Source organism: Gorilla gorilla, chromosome 10 (genome assembly GCF_029281585.2).
Source record: "Gorilla gorilla gorilla isolate KB3781 chromosome 10, NHGRI_mGorGor1-v2.1_pri, whole genome shotgun sequence".
In the NCBI taxonomy this organism is placed as follows: Eukaryota; Metazoa; Chordata; class Mammalia; order Primates; family Hominidae; genus Gorilla; species Gorilla gorilla.
In genome coordinates, this window is record NC_073234.2 from 52,822,608 (window position 1) to 52,837,637 (window position 15,030).

General features: G+C 44.0%; 1 protein-coding gene and 1 pseudogene across 12 annotated transcripts; both read right to left on the minus strand.

Moving 5' to 3' along the window:
* Positions 1-238: 238 nt before the first annotated feature.
* On the minus strand, positions 239-14,276 carry C10H12orf54 (chromosome 10 C12orf54 homolog). 12 transcript variants are annotated; one of them, XM_055357341.2, is made up of 10 exons: positions 14,143-14,219; positions 13,344-13,465; positions 10,710-10,755; positions 10,496-10,526; positions 9,978-10,016; positions 7,734-7,766; positions 5,776-5,827; positions 3,644-3,692; positions 1,659-1,840; positions 239-443 (listed from the first exon to the last, which is right to left on the minus strand). In XM_055357341.2, the coding sequence occupies exons 3-9, from the start codon at positions 10,712-10,714 to the stop codon at positions 1,699-1,701; spliced, it is 351 nt and encodes a 116-aa protein (XP_055213316.1). In that variant the 5' UTR covers positions 10,715-10,755; positions 13,344-13,465; positions 14,143-14,219; the 3' UTR covers positions 239-443; positions 1,659-1,698. The 12 variants fall into 12 exon arrangements, with proteins under 12 accessions (XP_055213316.1, XP_055213312.1, XP_055213309.1 ...); XM_055357337.1 differs by lacking the exon at positions 10,710-10,755 and having other exon boundaries at positions 5,803-5,827; positions 14,143-14,276; XM_055357334.1 differs by lacking the exon at positions 10,710-10,755 and having other exon boundaries at positions 14,143-14,276.
* On the minus strand, positions 8,139-9,786 carry LOC109029004 (small ribosomal subunit protein eS10-like; annotated as a pseudogene).
* Positions 14,277-15,030: the final 754 nt, after the last annotated feature.

Below are 15,030 nucleotides of genomic sequence, written 5' to 3' on the forward strand. Positions count from 1 at the left end.
ACAGGATATTGGAAATGAAAGGCACCTTCAGCATTTTCTAGTAACAGCTACTTACTTTATGGGAGAGGAAACTGAGGCCGACAAAGAAGAAAAACTCAGACAAAGTCAGATTGAGTTTATGACATTATAGTGCAGGTTCTCCCATGCTACAGTGCTGTTCTTTGAACCAAATGCACTATCATACTTGGAAATTCTATCACTACCCATTTCACAGCCCAGGAAGAACCAGGAAGGCACGTCTTTTACGTCACATTTATTTCATCAGCTGTTTGCCAAACCAAGCTGGTTTCCTTGCTTTGGCAGTTGGTTTCCTTGCTTGGGTCTCACTTGATTTCCAAGTTCCCAGTTTCAGCCATAGACCCTGGCATCTCCACTCATGGGCACCACCCTCTCTTCTGGGTTCAGTGATGATGTCTGCTAATATCTTCCCCACTGAAGCTGTGCTGTAGATGACATAGTCATATGGATGGGAATAAAAGAAATTTATTCTCCTCCCTGCTGGACAATTTACTAGGCAGGTGACCCTGAGAGTAAAAGCAGTCCTCGTGGTGACGCTTCTACCCTCACGACCCCATCCCAAGACATCCGACAGGAACTAAGGAGGAGATCCATTAGTTGTAGACAATATTCTCTCTGTGTAGTTTCCACATCAGGAATTTTGCTGTCCTACACTTGCTGTCCTACACTTGCTGTCCATGTCGTACTAGAGGAAGGAAGCTTCCTGCCTTACAATCTGAACCCAAACTGGGTTTTAATAGAGGTTTTGTGAGTGTATGTATTACATTCAGCAAAATATAATCTTAATGCTAAAATATGGAAATACTTTGTGTATTTTGATGATTTGTGGGGGAAACAGGATAAAATATTTGAAAGGGGGCTATTCAAGAAAATACATAGTCACTGTACTTAGACACAGGTGGATGAAACCAATTTTCTCCATCACCTATAACTCAGATTGTTTCTTAAAAGGAATTCCTAATGAGCCCTAGAGAAGGCCATATAGAGGGTGTGGCTAGTATAGTCTCTGCCACAGGGTGAGCACCTGAGACAGTCTTCGTCTCCAGGTGGGTTAGGTGTCAGATGAGCCTATGGAGCAGGAGAGTGAAAAGGGTTGAGGAAATGGCCTGTCACTTAAACAGTGCCTTTGGGGAAGCATACTCAAGTACTTTAGGAAAGAAAACCCGGACAAGGGAGTCTATAAAGGATAGACTGTGTCTGACTCTTGACATTGAATTAAGCCCCCAAAGTAGTGCAAGTTTCTAGAGCACTTTCCAGAGGGAATTATAGGCCTCGCATTTATTAATGTATTTTAAAACTTTCCACCTTTCCATCTCTTTATCCCACAATTGTCTGTCCCTGATTCCTGAACACTATCCACACCTGATGCACTCTGTTTGGATCTTTGTTTTGATCCTTGTATAAAACTATCCATACTTGATGCACTCTGGCCCTTTGTCTTGATCACAGAGACCAAAAGAACCTGGCCCAGCCCTGCCTTCACTTGTCCACCCTCTCACCCTATTGCCCCTTGTATGACTGCACCTGCTTCGTGGGGTGCTGCCCTGCCATGTTGGGATGAGGGCCTAAGAGGCCTGGGTTCCTGACTACCACAGATGGGCAGGGTGGAGCTCAGGGGAAAGGCTGCCTGGGTAAAGCACCTGGCTGAAGCAGAGATGTCCTTCTTCCTTGATTGTAGAGTTAGGGTCCAGGGTAGTAAGCTGATTGACTGAAGAGCTGTGTCTTCAGGTTGTGGACACGGCCTCCTGATGGCTGCTCTCCAGAGCTGAACTGCAATCTTCTCAACTTTGGGGTCATCAAGGAATCTGGAGGCCTTATGCTTCTGTGCCAAAAAAGAGAAAGTTGTAGACATGAGGGAAAGAGATCTTACCCTTTCAGTTCCCTTCCTGGCCTCCACTGCCCTTAGAGATTCTATTATTACACTCCCCCAAGAATGGGCATCTCAGGCTCTGGGAGTTGCAATTTCCTGATGGATGCATGGCTCACAGGAAAAAGCTCTTGTTGGGTGGGCTTTAGGAGATGAAGCATCATAACCTATTACAGCCTATGTTTTCATCAGGAAAATTCCTCTTGCTTGACTCAGAGGAATAATAAAATTAAAATTAAATAATATCATATATCTGAAAGGATTTTGACTAATCAAAAGTGCTCCTCATACGCAAAGGTTTACATTTAGAATTTTGTTAATATGAAATCACTTTTCATTTATTCCTTCCATGGTTTCAGCACTGAGCAAGTTAAAGCATAAGAATCCATCTCTTTAAAATAAATGGCTTTATTTTATAAGAGTCAATTTTCTGAGATAGGGACAAATTCTGTTCAAACAGGGATCTAGGGAGTTCACCTTTTCCATTTCCTGGTTGGGGAAAAACCATAACATCTCAAATTAATTTTTTTTTTTTGAGACAGAGTTTCACTCTTGTTGTCTAGGCTGGAGTGCAATGGCACAGTCTCAGCTCACTGCAACCTCTGCCTCCTGGGTTCAAGTGATTCTCCTGCCTCAGCCTCCCGAGTAGCTGGGATTACAGGCATGCACCACCATGCCTGGCTAATTTTGTATTTTTAGTTGAGATGGGGTTTCTCCATGTTGGTCAGGCTGGTCTTGAACTCCTGACCTCAGGTGATCCACCTGCCTCGGCCTCCCAAAGTACTGGGATTACAGGCATGAGCCACCGCACCTGGCCTAATTTTTTTTTTAAACATTATTTATCTTTAAAGCCCTCCGAAGTACATGGTGCTGCTGTCTTTCTTGACTACCTAGTCCTATTTCTCAGTTGCACTATTGAAAAGTCTTTCCTCCCAATATCTAATTTAAATCTGTGTTGCAGTAGCCTGATCTTTTTTCTCCTCATCTTGTTATGGAAGAGAAAGTGACATCTCTCAATATTAGGGCATTTTAACTTTTGTTGATTTTCTTTTTGAAAATTAACTTTCATTAATTTTCTTTATAACTTTCTTCTAAGTCCCGGATCCCTTTTTTTTTTTTTTTTTTTAATGAGAGAGCGTTTTGCTCTGTCTCCAGCCCAGGATGGAGGGAAGTGGCATGATCATGGCTCACTGCAGTCTCCACCTCCCCAGGCTCAGGTTGTCCTTTCCCCTCAGCCTCCCGAGTAGCTGGGACTACAGGCGTGCACCACCACACCTGGCTAATTTTTGTATATTTTGTGGAGACAGGTCTCACTGTGTCAAACTCCTGGGCTCAAGCAATCCAACCGCCTTGGCCTCCAGAAGTACTGGGATTATAGGCATGAGCCACCCCACGCCCAGCCTACGTCCTTGATTCTTTATTCCTTCTTTGTGGCCTCCCTTTCCTAGCTGTCATTCTTTCTATGTTCCCTTATTCCCTCAATTGAACTAAGAAACTTTCTTACAATCTCTTATGGTGAGGTTCAGGGCTGATTCTGAGATTTCAGGGATTTCTAATGGGGCTGAGGATGGAGGAGGAAGCCCAGGCTCTGTAGTTCACCATTAGTAGACACAGTCAGGTGGGGAGGCACTTCTTGCTCCTTTGGAAGCACAGGCTTCTGAAGGCTCAAGGCCCAGAGCTAGCTATATTCATGGCCAGCACACCCATATCCAGGTGGGTGCCATCTCCCTTGAACATTGTCAGAATAGGGACACTTACCCAGTCCTGGGTGCTGATGTCATGGGTGTCACGGAGCAGTTGCTCATCCCTAAAGTGGACACAGAGAAGAGTCATTCTGTTATAGGGGCCTGGACATGTCTCCCCAGCTGCCCAGCTCACATCCTTGATTTGAAGTATAGCCAAAGTGGGAGGGGCCAGACCTGAAGGGACACTGACCACCTAACAGGCCCGTCAGAGAGGCAGTTGCAGAATGTGGCACCAGAAATCTGGCCCCCTGTGAAGCAGAGCGGATCATGGCCACTGAAGGTCTGTTCATCCAGGGCTGGGAACTGAGTTAGAGAAATGTTTCCATCCCAGGGCGCTGCCACTGGAACAAGTCCCTGGTAGTTTACTTCTTATCTCCATTATTTTGTGTGGGAAATGGGTACAATAAGACTTGAATTCTCCTCATCTCACCCTGGATTTCACCCTCCCTCCCTCCATCTTTTAGGAAGTGGAAAAGCAGCAGCAGCTGTTAGATCCTAAATCCACCTTTTTACAGCCCAGGTAATCAGGTGGGTGTTCCCAGGGCCCTGCAGGGACCTATTTGGAAATCAGGCTTCTGAGGATGAAGGAGAGCATTCTCCAAGCAGAGGTAAGCTTGGCCCTTTTTGACCTTTTGAACCTTAGGGCTCAGCATCCAAGGAAAGTATCTCACAAGCCTCTGGATCTCACAGTGGAGGCCATAGTTCCTAGTTCTGGAGTGGAGGTGATGGGCCAAGTTTGGAGAAAGATCAGAGGGAGTCTTCTCTGGGAATGTCTGTATTTAAAGATCCCCAAGAAGATTTGTACCCTTAACGAACTCCGCTTTGCTGCGGGGCTGAAAAAGCATAGAGTGGTTCCAGAAAGACCCCAAGAGTAGTCAGAATCTCCAGATTTCCTCCTCTCCCTGTCTCTTGTATCCACAGCTGAAGGCTCCTCACCCCTTCCATGGGGTATAAAAATCCTTGAATTCAATCTTATTTAATTCTGACTTTGGAGGCTCTCTCTTTGGGCTCAGTCATATATATCGTTGATAATCAGCGGGATTCAAGAGCCAAGAGCTTTGGCACCATACGGGAGTCGCTTAGAGGTATAGAACCTCAGATCTCAGAATTCAAGCCTACCCTAGACTTACTGAATAAGAATCTGTTTTTAAACAAGGGACCCAGGTGATTTGTATATAAGCAAAAGTTTGAAAAGCCCCAATTTGTAAGTTCTTTCTTGGACGAGTGAAGAAAAAAGTTCCAGATATGGCTTTTCTGCTATAATTCTAGGCTCCTGGGTATTTTGAGTATTTTCTTGAAATGCTGGAATTAGCATCTGGGCATTTGAAAACTGTAACTTGACCACCCTGAATAATCATTCCACTCTAGCCTCCCTGCCATTCTATCCCTGTGCCAGCCTTGGGAAGCTGTTCCCCTTTTCTGTACTTGCTGTCTTTACAGACAAGAATCATATCTAGCCGAGGCATGAGAGTGTTCTCAGGCCCTCAACAACCATTCCAAGGGAGAAAAAGATTCTTCCATCCCTGTCCACGTGCTGTAGACTGAATGCCTATGTCGCCTCCAAATTGATATATTGAAACCTAATCCCCAAAGCAATGATATTAAGGTGTGGGGCCTTTGGGAGGTAATTTGCTTATGAGGGCAGAGCTCTCATGAATCAGATTAGTGTCTGTATGAAAGAGAACCTAGAGAATTCCTTTACTCCTTCCTCCATGTGAGGACACAGTGAAAAAGTTGGTTGTCTATGAACTGGGAAGCAGGGCCTCACCAGACACCAAATCTGTTGGCACCTTGATCTAGGATATCCCAGCCTCCAGAACTGTGGGAAATAAATTTCTGTTGATTATAAATTACCCAGTATGGTATTCCGTTCTAGCAGCCTGAACAGACTCAGACACGAGGCAATTGAGCTGGACAGAGGAGAGACTTGCAGTGCTTATGAATGCTTTAAGGAAAGCCAATTCCCAGCTTGGTTGAAGCAGGGAAAGAATAGAGAACCTGGACTCCGGCTGTAAGCTAAATGGAAGATCCTAGGGTGAGACTTTGGGATGAACTCCATATCTCACTTCTTATCTCCATTTTCTTTTGTATGGCAAATGGATACAATGAGACTTGAATTCCAAATCCCCTCCCTTGTTTCCTTACCCAAACCTTGGAATGGTACTGTTTTACCTCGAATCCGAGCATCTTCCTGCAGCTGAAAAATAATGAGAATACAGAGTCAGAGATGATGGGGGCTGGTCTCCTGTGGACCTGCAGTGTACTAGCTATAGACTTGGTCAAATGCAGGGATGTCTGTTTGGGAAAATATGGGCTTCTTGGACGTGGAACTCCCAAGATTTCTTTCTTTCTTTTTTTTGAGATGGAGTCTTGCTCTGACATTCAGGCTAGAGAGCAGTGGTGTGATCTTGGCTCACTGCAACTTCCACCTCCCAGGTTCAAGCAATTCTCCTGCCTCAGCCTCCCCAGGAACTGGGATCACAGGTGTGTACCACCATGTCTGACTAATTTTTGCATTTTTAGTAGAGATGGGGATTCACCATGTTGGTCAGGCTGGTTGAACTCCTGACCTCAGATGATCTGGTGACTCACCATGTTGGTCAGGCTGGTTGAACTCCTGACCTCCGGTGATCTGGCGACCTCAGCCTCCCAAAGTGCTGGGATTACCACCCAGCCACTTTGGCCACCGTGCCTGGCCAAAATCCCAAGATTTCCAAAAGCACAGTTTGTATTGTTTTTGTATCTCTCACACCAAACCACTTAAGATAATGCCCTGCATATAGCATATGCTCAATAAATGTCTTTTGAATAGTGAATGAATAAATAGGAGCAAGCTGTGCCTCTTTAGGGGTGGGAGACACACAATTCATCACTTACAGTCATAACTATTCATACCAAGGCCTCACATCTTTTATTCTTTGTGGCCCTCTGGCCCTCTGCTATGTCTTTTCTGGGCCCTTTTACACTCCTCATTGAGTCTCCAGTGGTTCTCTGCAGAGAAGCTTTAAGTACGTGTAAAGGATCTTTAAAAAAACCCTTCTTGGCTGAGCGGGGTGGCTCATGTCTGTAATCCCAGCACTTTGGGAGGCTGAGGCGGGTGGATCACCTGAGGTCAGGAGTTCAAGACCAGCCTGATCAACATGGTGAAACCCCGTTTCTACTAAAAATGCAGAAATTAGCCGGGCGTGGTGGCATATACCTGTAATCCCAGTTACCCAGGAGACTGAGGCAGGAGAATCACTGGAACTCGGGAGGCGGAGGTTGTGGTGAGCCAAGATCATGCTACTACACTCTAGCCTGGGTGACAGAACAAGACTGTCTCAAAAAAAAAAAAAAATCCTTCTTAGGCTGGGTGCAATGCCTCATGCCTGTAATCCCAGCACTTTGGGAGGCCAAGGCTGGCAGATGGCTTGAGTCCAGGAATTTGAGACCAACGTGGGCAACATGGCGAAACCCTGTCTCTACAAAAAAATACAAAAAAAGTTAGCTGTGTGTGGTAGTCCCAGCTACTTGAGAGGCTAAGGGAGGAGATTTGCTTGAACCCGGGAGCCAGAGGTTGCAGTGAGCCAAGATCACATCACTGCACTCCAGCCTGGGCACAGAGTGAGACCCTGTCTCAAAGAGAGAGAGAGAGAGATTGAGAGAGACACTGAAATCTACAGAAGAAGAGCCGAGGAGAGCAGAGGAAGAGGTTTTATTTCTATTTACCCAAGATGGTTAGCTCTGGTCTCTAATTCATACTTCCCTGCAGTTAACAGACATACTCACCTAATAAGGCAGTTTACTACATCACTAGGGGATTCTCCCCAGCTCAGTCATTATCAGCATTTCATACAACCACATAGAGTATTCTTGCTGACAGAAGTTCTAGCAGATACAATTTTCTGTTTGTATTATCACATTTCCTCAAGGGAACTGTTAGGCATCTTGCCTTAGCTGCCTGGACTGACAAGTCAGTGGTACTCTTTAAGGGAGAAATCACTAGAAAAATAAATGAAGCTAAAACCTTGGTCAGAGGCAACATCTCAGTAGGGTAAGAAAAAAAATGGGATCAAGGCACATGATGGGGCTGGGGAATTCAGAGAATCAAAATCTAATCTCACCTCCTTTTGTATATCCTTAAAAACTGTCAGCAGCTGACAGAAGACAAAAATATAGAAAAAATAATATTGTAGATGATCACTTTATTACAGAGGGATTTAACATATAAAATTAAGTTACCTAGTCTCCTAGCCACTAGGCTGTAGAATGTGAATGCCAAGAGACCGTGGCTTTGTAGCTGTAGCAATAAATCCTCATTGACTTCCACTCTACAGAAACCTGTGGGCTGCAATTTCTCTGTATGGTAAATAAGCAAAATACAGTAAAGTATTTAAAGAAGACTGGGCTGTGCATTGAATGTATAATGAAACCTACTATTATATTTATTTTCAGTCTAATTGGTTCTTATTCTGAAGCTTAGCATAGGTATTCAAATCAACAGGTATTTATTTGCTTGTTGGAGGGTGTGTAAAATCATATGATCACTTTGGAAAAAGTTCTGGCACTTTCTTTTCTTTCTTTCTTTTTTTTTTTTTTTGGCTGTAAGTTTATTCAATGCAAAATAATCCTCTCCAATTTTACTGAGGTAGATGACCACATCCATGACCAAATCCACCTCTAAACTGGAATTCAGTTGCTGACCCAGCCCCAGCCTTGGCTTTCTTGTCGGCACCAGGGGGCACAGCATTCTGTCTGTAGGTATCTCTGTTGGCTTCCCCTCTTGTGAGTCTTCCAGATCGCTAATCCTCCAGACCTTTAGGCCGAGGCCTGCCAGTCTCTGGATGGCTGCGGCATAGAGTGACAGGCACAGACTCCGGGGGCCGATGAAGGTAATCATGGAGATACTGGATACCCTCATTGATAAGGTTCCAGTAGAAATGTCTCCAGGCAAACTGTTCCTTCATGCAGCCTTGGGACTTGAGAGACTGCATGGCCTTCATAATGTGAAGGATGGGGCACATTCTTGTCTGCCAGCTCCGGGTGCTTAGGCATGTGGACATCCTTCTTGGCCACCATGACTCTCCTTAAAAAGGAGTTCATAAACGGCAACCCAGTTCTTCTTAGGTATCAACTTCTCAGCGGCTATAGGATCTAGGGCCAGGGCTGGCAGTTTCTTATAAAACCAAATATCCGCCTACTGTATTACCCAGCCATGAATGGATCCAGTGACTGTTGGAACTGTGGGTTGTCTCCCTTGGGAGAAAGTGTGAGAACTTTAAGATGGTTGTATCTTGTTTGGTGGAAATATAGTGTATGTAGATATTTAGGAGTTTCAATTTGTATATAAGAGTACATATGGAAGATAAATGGTCAAAGGGGTAGAGTGTGCCAATGATTAATTCGTTGCCTCTCAATGATCAATTAATTGCCCTTTTTTCACTCTTTGTTATATGATAAGTGCCTGATTATTTACTTGTTCTCAACAGGATGGTCTTTTGACTCTTACACAAGCAACTTACTCTTCAGCAAATATAGTAATTGTAAGAACATGAAATAGTTATGCTACTGTACAGCATTGTAATTAAGATTATTTCCTTATGTAGAGAGTTATTGACTATCACAGAAAATAAAGCATGTTGGACACATTATTCATTTTAAATAATATTGTACAGTGGGGGGCTGGCACAAGAGGCTCTGGAGAATTTTACTCATTTTTAATCAGAAAGCCATAGCCATTGACTTAATTAACAGTCTTTTCCTGCTCGGTTTCCTATACTATAAGTTCAAAAGTGATCAATTATCTTTTAATTCTCATCTCTATCTAAGGTTTTACAAGCAACTAATATGGTAAGATTGGGATGTTGAAGTAGCTGGTATTTATGTGAAGACCTCTTAGAAACTCCAAGTAAATGTCTGTGTTCTATGAAAGTTCAATTTGCTGTGGGTATCTTATGGGCATTACTAGCTTCTGCACATATATACCCTTCAACTATAAAGTGAAACCTGGCATTTTTACGTTTGTGAATTGAAACCAACATTTTCAGGTTTGTGAAAGGCCAAACCTGTGCTTTCAAGTCTGTAGCAATCACTGAGAATTGGGGATTAAACACCCTTAAAACAAACAGGACCTGTGACAGCTTCAAACAAGTGGGTGTCACGAAGGGGCACTAACATGCACAGACACGAGGAGCTCTGAGGATATGAGACTGCACGAGCAACAGAACAAGGTGGGAGGGAGCGTGTTGATCCTTCACCGTCAATCAACAAACCGCTCAAGGAAAGAGAAAGAAATGTGCTCCTTCCTGAAGACTTCCCCCACCTCCCACCTCATGCCATGCTGTCAAAAATGATTCCTCTGTACTCACCTGGTCCCACAGGGTTTCAGTGATGGTTACCTGTCTTTCCTGTAGAAATAAGGAACAAATGTTGGAAACAATATCCCAACTCTCCCAGAATCTGAAGTGACACATTATGAAACTGGTGGAAGACAAGACATTTCTTGGAATTGAGCTGGACACCCAAAATCACCCCATTTCTCAGGCAGCCAAAAGTCTCCTGCAGCCCTGCTGAATCATTTCATCCCATATATCCTGCTTCACTCTGGATCTAGCTGGTGCGTGACAGGTACAAACAGACTCATCTGTTTACCACCTTGTCAATGCCTGTAAGCCTGCCTGCCCCTTTAGCCATCTGGTGAAGTGGTGGCATTGGAGATGTTACCTGGTTTGGTAGACAATGACCCACTCAACCAGCCAGTCAAGGGCACCCTGTCCCTTGTCAGGTAGCTTTTTTTTTTGGTCTCCTGTCTACAACCTCTTCTCCTCCCCTCTCCCTAGGAATTAGAAGCCCCAGAGGATCCAGAGAATTTGGATACCTTACCCACCTGTGGTCTCATTGTCTCTTCTATGGATGTGCTGCAAAGAAAGAATGATATAAACCTGATGAGGAGCACAGAATGTGGGCTAAAGGCTTCTCCTAACTCTATTCTATCACTCCTAGCAGGAATTCTTGAAGTTTCTATACTAAAAATCCAGGAAGGATAGCCATGGTCCTGCCTCTCATATCCCTTTATGGGAGGTGTGGGGAGAGATACTTGCCTCATCTTCCAAGTATCTTGACTGTTGTGGAAGCCCTTTGAGAACTCTAAAGCATAGAACAATGGAAGTGAAGGTGATGGTCACTGTCATTAAACATTTTCATTCTCCTGCCTGCCTAATTTATGTCCACTCTCCACCCTTCACCCCGCCTAACCTGTCAAACTTCCCAGGTCCTCTTTGGAAAGTACACTCAATTAGCAAACTGCTTCCTTTTTTATCCCCCGAAAAAGTGTTCTTTTCCTTCGTGACTTCTGATGGGGTGGGAGTGGGGATGGAAGGCTGAAGAAGTGGAAAGATTTGCTTATTCTTGGCAGCACAACTGAAGCTCTTATTCCTAAATACCATCTCATTCCTAAATCAGTGCCAAAGTCACCTAGGAGGCAGTGTATACAGATAAACAGGTAACTGGAAGAAAGAAGAAGGGTGAAAGTGAGTGAAATCGGGGCAACCAGTCTGCTCTACCATGCTCGCTGATCCTGAGCAAACTCAGCTTCATCTCCTTGCCCGGGGGTTCCTGCTAGTACAGTTCCTGCCATTACAAAAAGCAGTAAGTTTTTCTAAAAAGGGCTAGGGAGGCCAGTAATCACAGGGAGTCTGGGGACCCAGAATAGAGAGAAAACTGGGCTCTAGATGACACTGTAGTTCAAGACCAGCTTGGGCAACATAGTGAGACCTTGTCTCTACAAACAAAACAAAACAAAACCAACAACAAACAAACAAAATAGCAGAAACAACAACAAAAACCCAGTCAGGCATGGTGGCAGGCACTTGTAGTCCTAGCTTACTCAGGAGGCTGAGACAGGAGGATTGCTTGAGCCCAGGAGTTCGAGGCTGCAGTGAGCTATGATTGCGATACTGCACTCTAGCCTCAGCAACAGAGCAAGCCCTGTCGCTAAAAATAAATAAACAAAATAAAATAAAAATAAAAAGACATTGAGCCTACAGATTTCCAGTTAAGAGGAGACTCTTGATGAACATTGATAGCATTGACATCATATCAGATGGCTCAGGCACACAATTCTGCCAGCTGGAGTGCTATTTCTCCATAGAACCTGGCAGAGCTACTACTCATTGCAAATCCCAACCATGCCCCTAATTCTGAAAACATCCTTTTAATTTATTTATTGATACATAATAATCATACATATTTATGAGGTACATGTGATAGTTTGATAATGCATACAACATGTAATGATCAAATCAAGAGTATTTAGGATATCCATCACCTCAAACATTGATCAGTTCTTTGTGCTGGGAACATTTCAGCTCTTCTCAGCTAACTATTTTGAAATACATAATAAATTATTGTTAATTATAGTCACCCTACTATGCTATTGAACCTCAACCCTAAGCTTGTTTCCTCACCTATAAAACAAGAGGAGTAATCTTTCTCTCAAGGATTTGGGGGATGATTATATGAAAGCATTTGTAACTGTTAAGTTTTTTCAAACGTTCTTATTGTTGTGTGTTATTTTTACAGTGTCCTGTCCACTTTTACCACCAAAAAAAGCATGTGTTCATTGGCAGAAAGGCCAGGGCTCTGGTGTGGTTTATGTGCTTTCTCATATAGAAGTCTAGGAGACTCCAATATCTACTCATTATTTTTTCCTCAAGGTCCTGCAGCTGTCTGGAAGAGAATTCATACTCTTAGATAGAGCAGATTCCCAACTTCCTCCAGATTCAGTCTTCTCAATTCCTCACTGGGTCTCAGGCTTGAGGTCCAGTTAACCATTCTGAGCACTTTCAGGCAGCTTAGAAATTTAGAAGTCATTTTTCACTTTCTCTTCCCAAATTTCTACAAACTCTTTGTTTCACTCTTATTGCCCAGGCTGGAGTGCAATGGCATGATCCCGGCTCACCGCAACCTCCGCCTCCCAGGTTCAAGAGATTCTCCTGCCTCAGCCTCCCGAATAGATGGGATTACAGGCATGCACCACCAAGCCCAGCTAATTTTTTGTATTTTTAGTAGAGATGGGGTTTCTCCATATTGGTCAGGCTGATCTCGAACTCCCAACCTCAGGTGATCCGCCCGCCTTGGCCTCCCAAAGTGCTGGGATTACAGGCATGAGGCACTGCACCCAGCCCCAAATTTCTACAAACTCTTATCTCAAAACATCTGCTGCAAGTTCAAAGGCTCAAGCCAAGTTCTGATTCCTTATGAAGCTTTCCTGACCCATAAGTTCACAGTAAACCCTCCTTCTTTTCTGACTTCATGGATACCATCACCTGGGTCTCATATTTAGCCTCAAGCAGCAGATTCTAGCCCTCTTTTCCACCATAGGCCAAGAGAAGCTTGATTTTAGATGGTTGACCTTGATTTACACTATAGAGGATATAAAGGACTTAGGCAAAGTCAATCCTGGAATAAATTAATGTCCCTAGTTTGTATACCCCGCCAACTCCTAGAGGAATTGCAATTGATGCCTGATTTCTAAATTAGAATGACAAAGATTTGCTATTATCTCTTTCATTAAGGAGATGGAGAAGAGGGAGGACACATGAAAGTCCCCATCTTATTCAGCCAGGAAGCAAGTGAAGCCAAATGAAGAGCCATAGGAGACAGGAGGCCCGGGTTCTTCTCTCATGGAGTATAGCAATCTAAGGATGTTTGAGGGTCATCATTAGCCCCATTACCTTCTCTGCTGCTTGGAGGTCATTTCTGCCTTTTGTTCCTGATCCTGGCAGGGATGCTGTGCCATTTGTTCTCAGACAGAAACCAAGGACTCTGGAGCTGAAGATGGAGATAGCTCCAGGCCCTGGAGAGGCATAAATGAATATGGGGAGAAGGCAGGTACATGGTGAGAAGAAAAGCACTTATTCAGTGGAGAACTACCAGGACAGATGTCTCAGCAGTTAATGGAGCATTTGTATTTTGAATGGGTGAGTGTGCATGTGCATGTGTGTGCTTGCATATGTGTGCATGTATGTGTGCATATGCATGTACATATGCATAAGGAAAGATGAGGGTAAGAGGAGGGTAAGAGGAAGGAAGTATTTGCCTTGGGTAAAATCTTCCTATAGTCTTTGTCAGTAACAACAGAAATTGCAGTGAGGAAGTAGACGAAAAAAAAAAAGAGAGAATCTAAGTGAAAAATAAGTTGGCTGAGATTGGGGATGGGGGATTGGCCAAAGGGTCTTTGAGTTCAGGCAAGGACAGGAAATAGTGTAGAGTGAATGCAAGATTGTCAAATACCCCACCCCCTCCCAACTCAGTCAGAATTTTCATGGTTAACTAAGGATAGAGGAGTTTCAGGATGGAGGGCCATCAGCTCCAGCCTTCAAGTGCTTTGTAGAGAAGAAGGGCTCATAGGCAGTGACCCAGACAGGAGACAAATCCTCCTTTGAGAAGTTTCCCTCACACTTTTCCCACTCCCACCCTTCTTGGCCTCCAAGCCCCAGTCAAGAACGAGGTCAATTATGCCTAGAAACTTACCCTGCTTGGTTCCCCAAATTACACTTTGCCCCACTCCTTCACCCCTAGACTTTTTCCTATTTGAGCCCCATCTCACAACAGCCTCCTGTTCCCATATCAACCTTGCCGTTTTCAATACTTTGTGACTTCAACTGTGACCTCATAGACGGACAACTTGCTTTCCCTCCCAGCCACACACTAGGCTCCATTCAATCCAAACGATAATGGTAAAATGGAGGGATAATGTTGTGGGATTTTAATTTTAATTTCTGGGAATTTTTGCTTCTTCATTGCCTTCTACCCATTGCATTGGAAATCCATTGATTCTTAGAGATGAAAGGAATGAGGCCAGAAGAATCCAGTTTTTACTTTGAATTTCAAAATCAGGTCTGAGAAATCTGGCTTTCAATTTCAAGAGCTAGGTCCTTCAGAGAGAAATGGTTTTGTTGTGAATTCCCAAAGTCTTTGACCTAGAAAATCACCAAAGATTTGTGAATGATCATGGATTTAAAACCATTTAGATTTAGAAGGGATGAAAACAGTTTTTCTGAAGAAAGTATAGGGTTTTAATACGGAGGCAGGAAGTGAAAATTAGGGAAGAGGCATTAGGTGTAGGTGTGCAACTCTGGGACCTGCTTCTTTTTGGTGATGGTGCATATAACATATCCCAATATGTCTAGAAATCTAAGAACAGAAGGAACCAAGGGCCAGCTTCTCCCTTGAAACTAGACCCCTGGAGGAGCAGCCTCAGAGAGAGCACTGTGCCTACATGGGGAGGTCGTGGTGAAGTGGGAATTGTGGTATAGCATGTTTAGGCAGACAGGACCTGAGATAGTACCTTTCAGGTCCCATAGCCTGCCCAGGTGATGGTGGGAAAACTCCTCATGCAGAAATGCAGAGTGGAGAAGG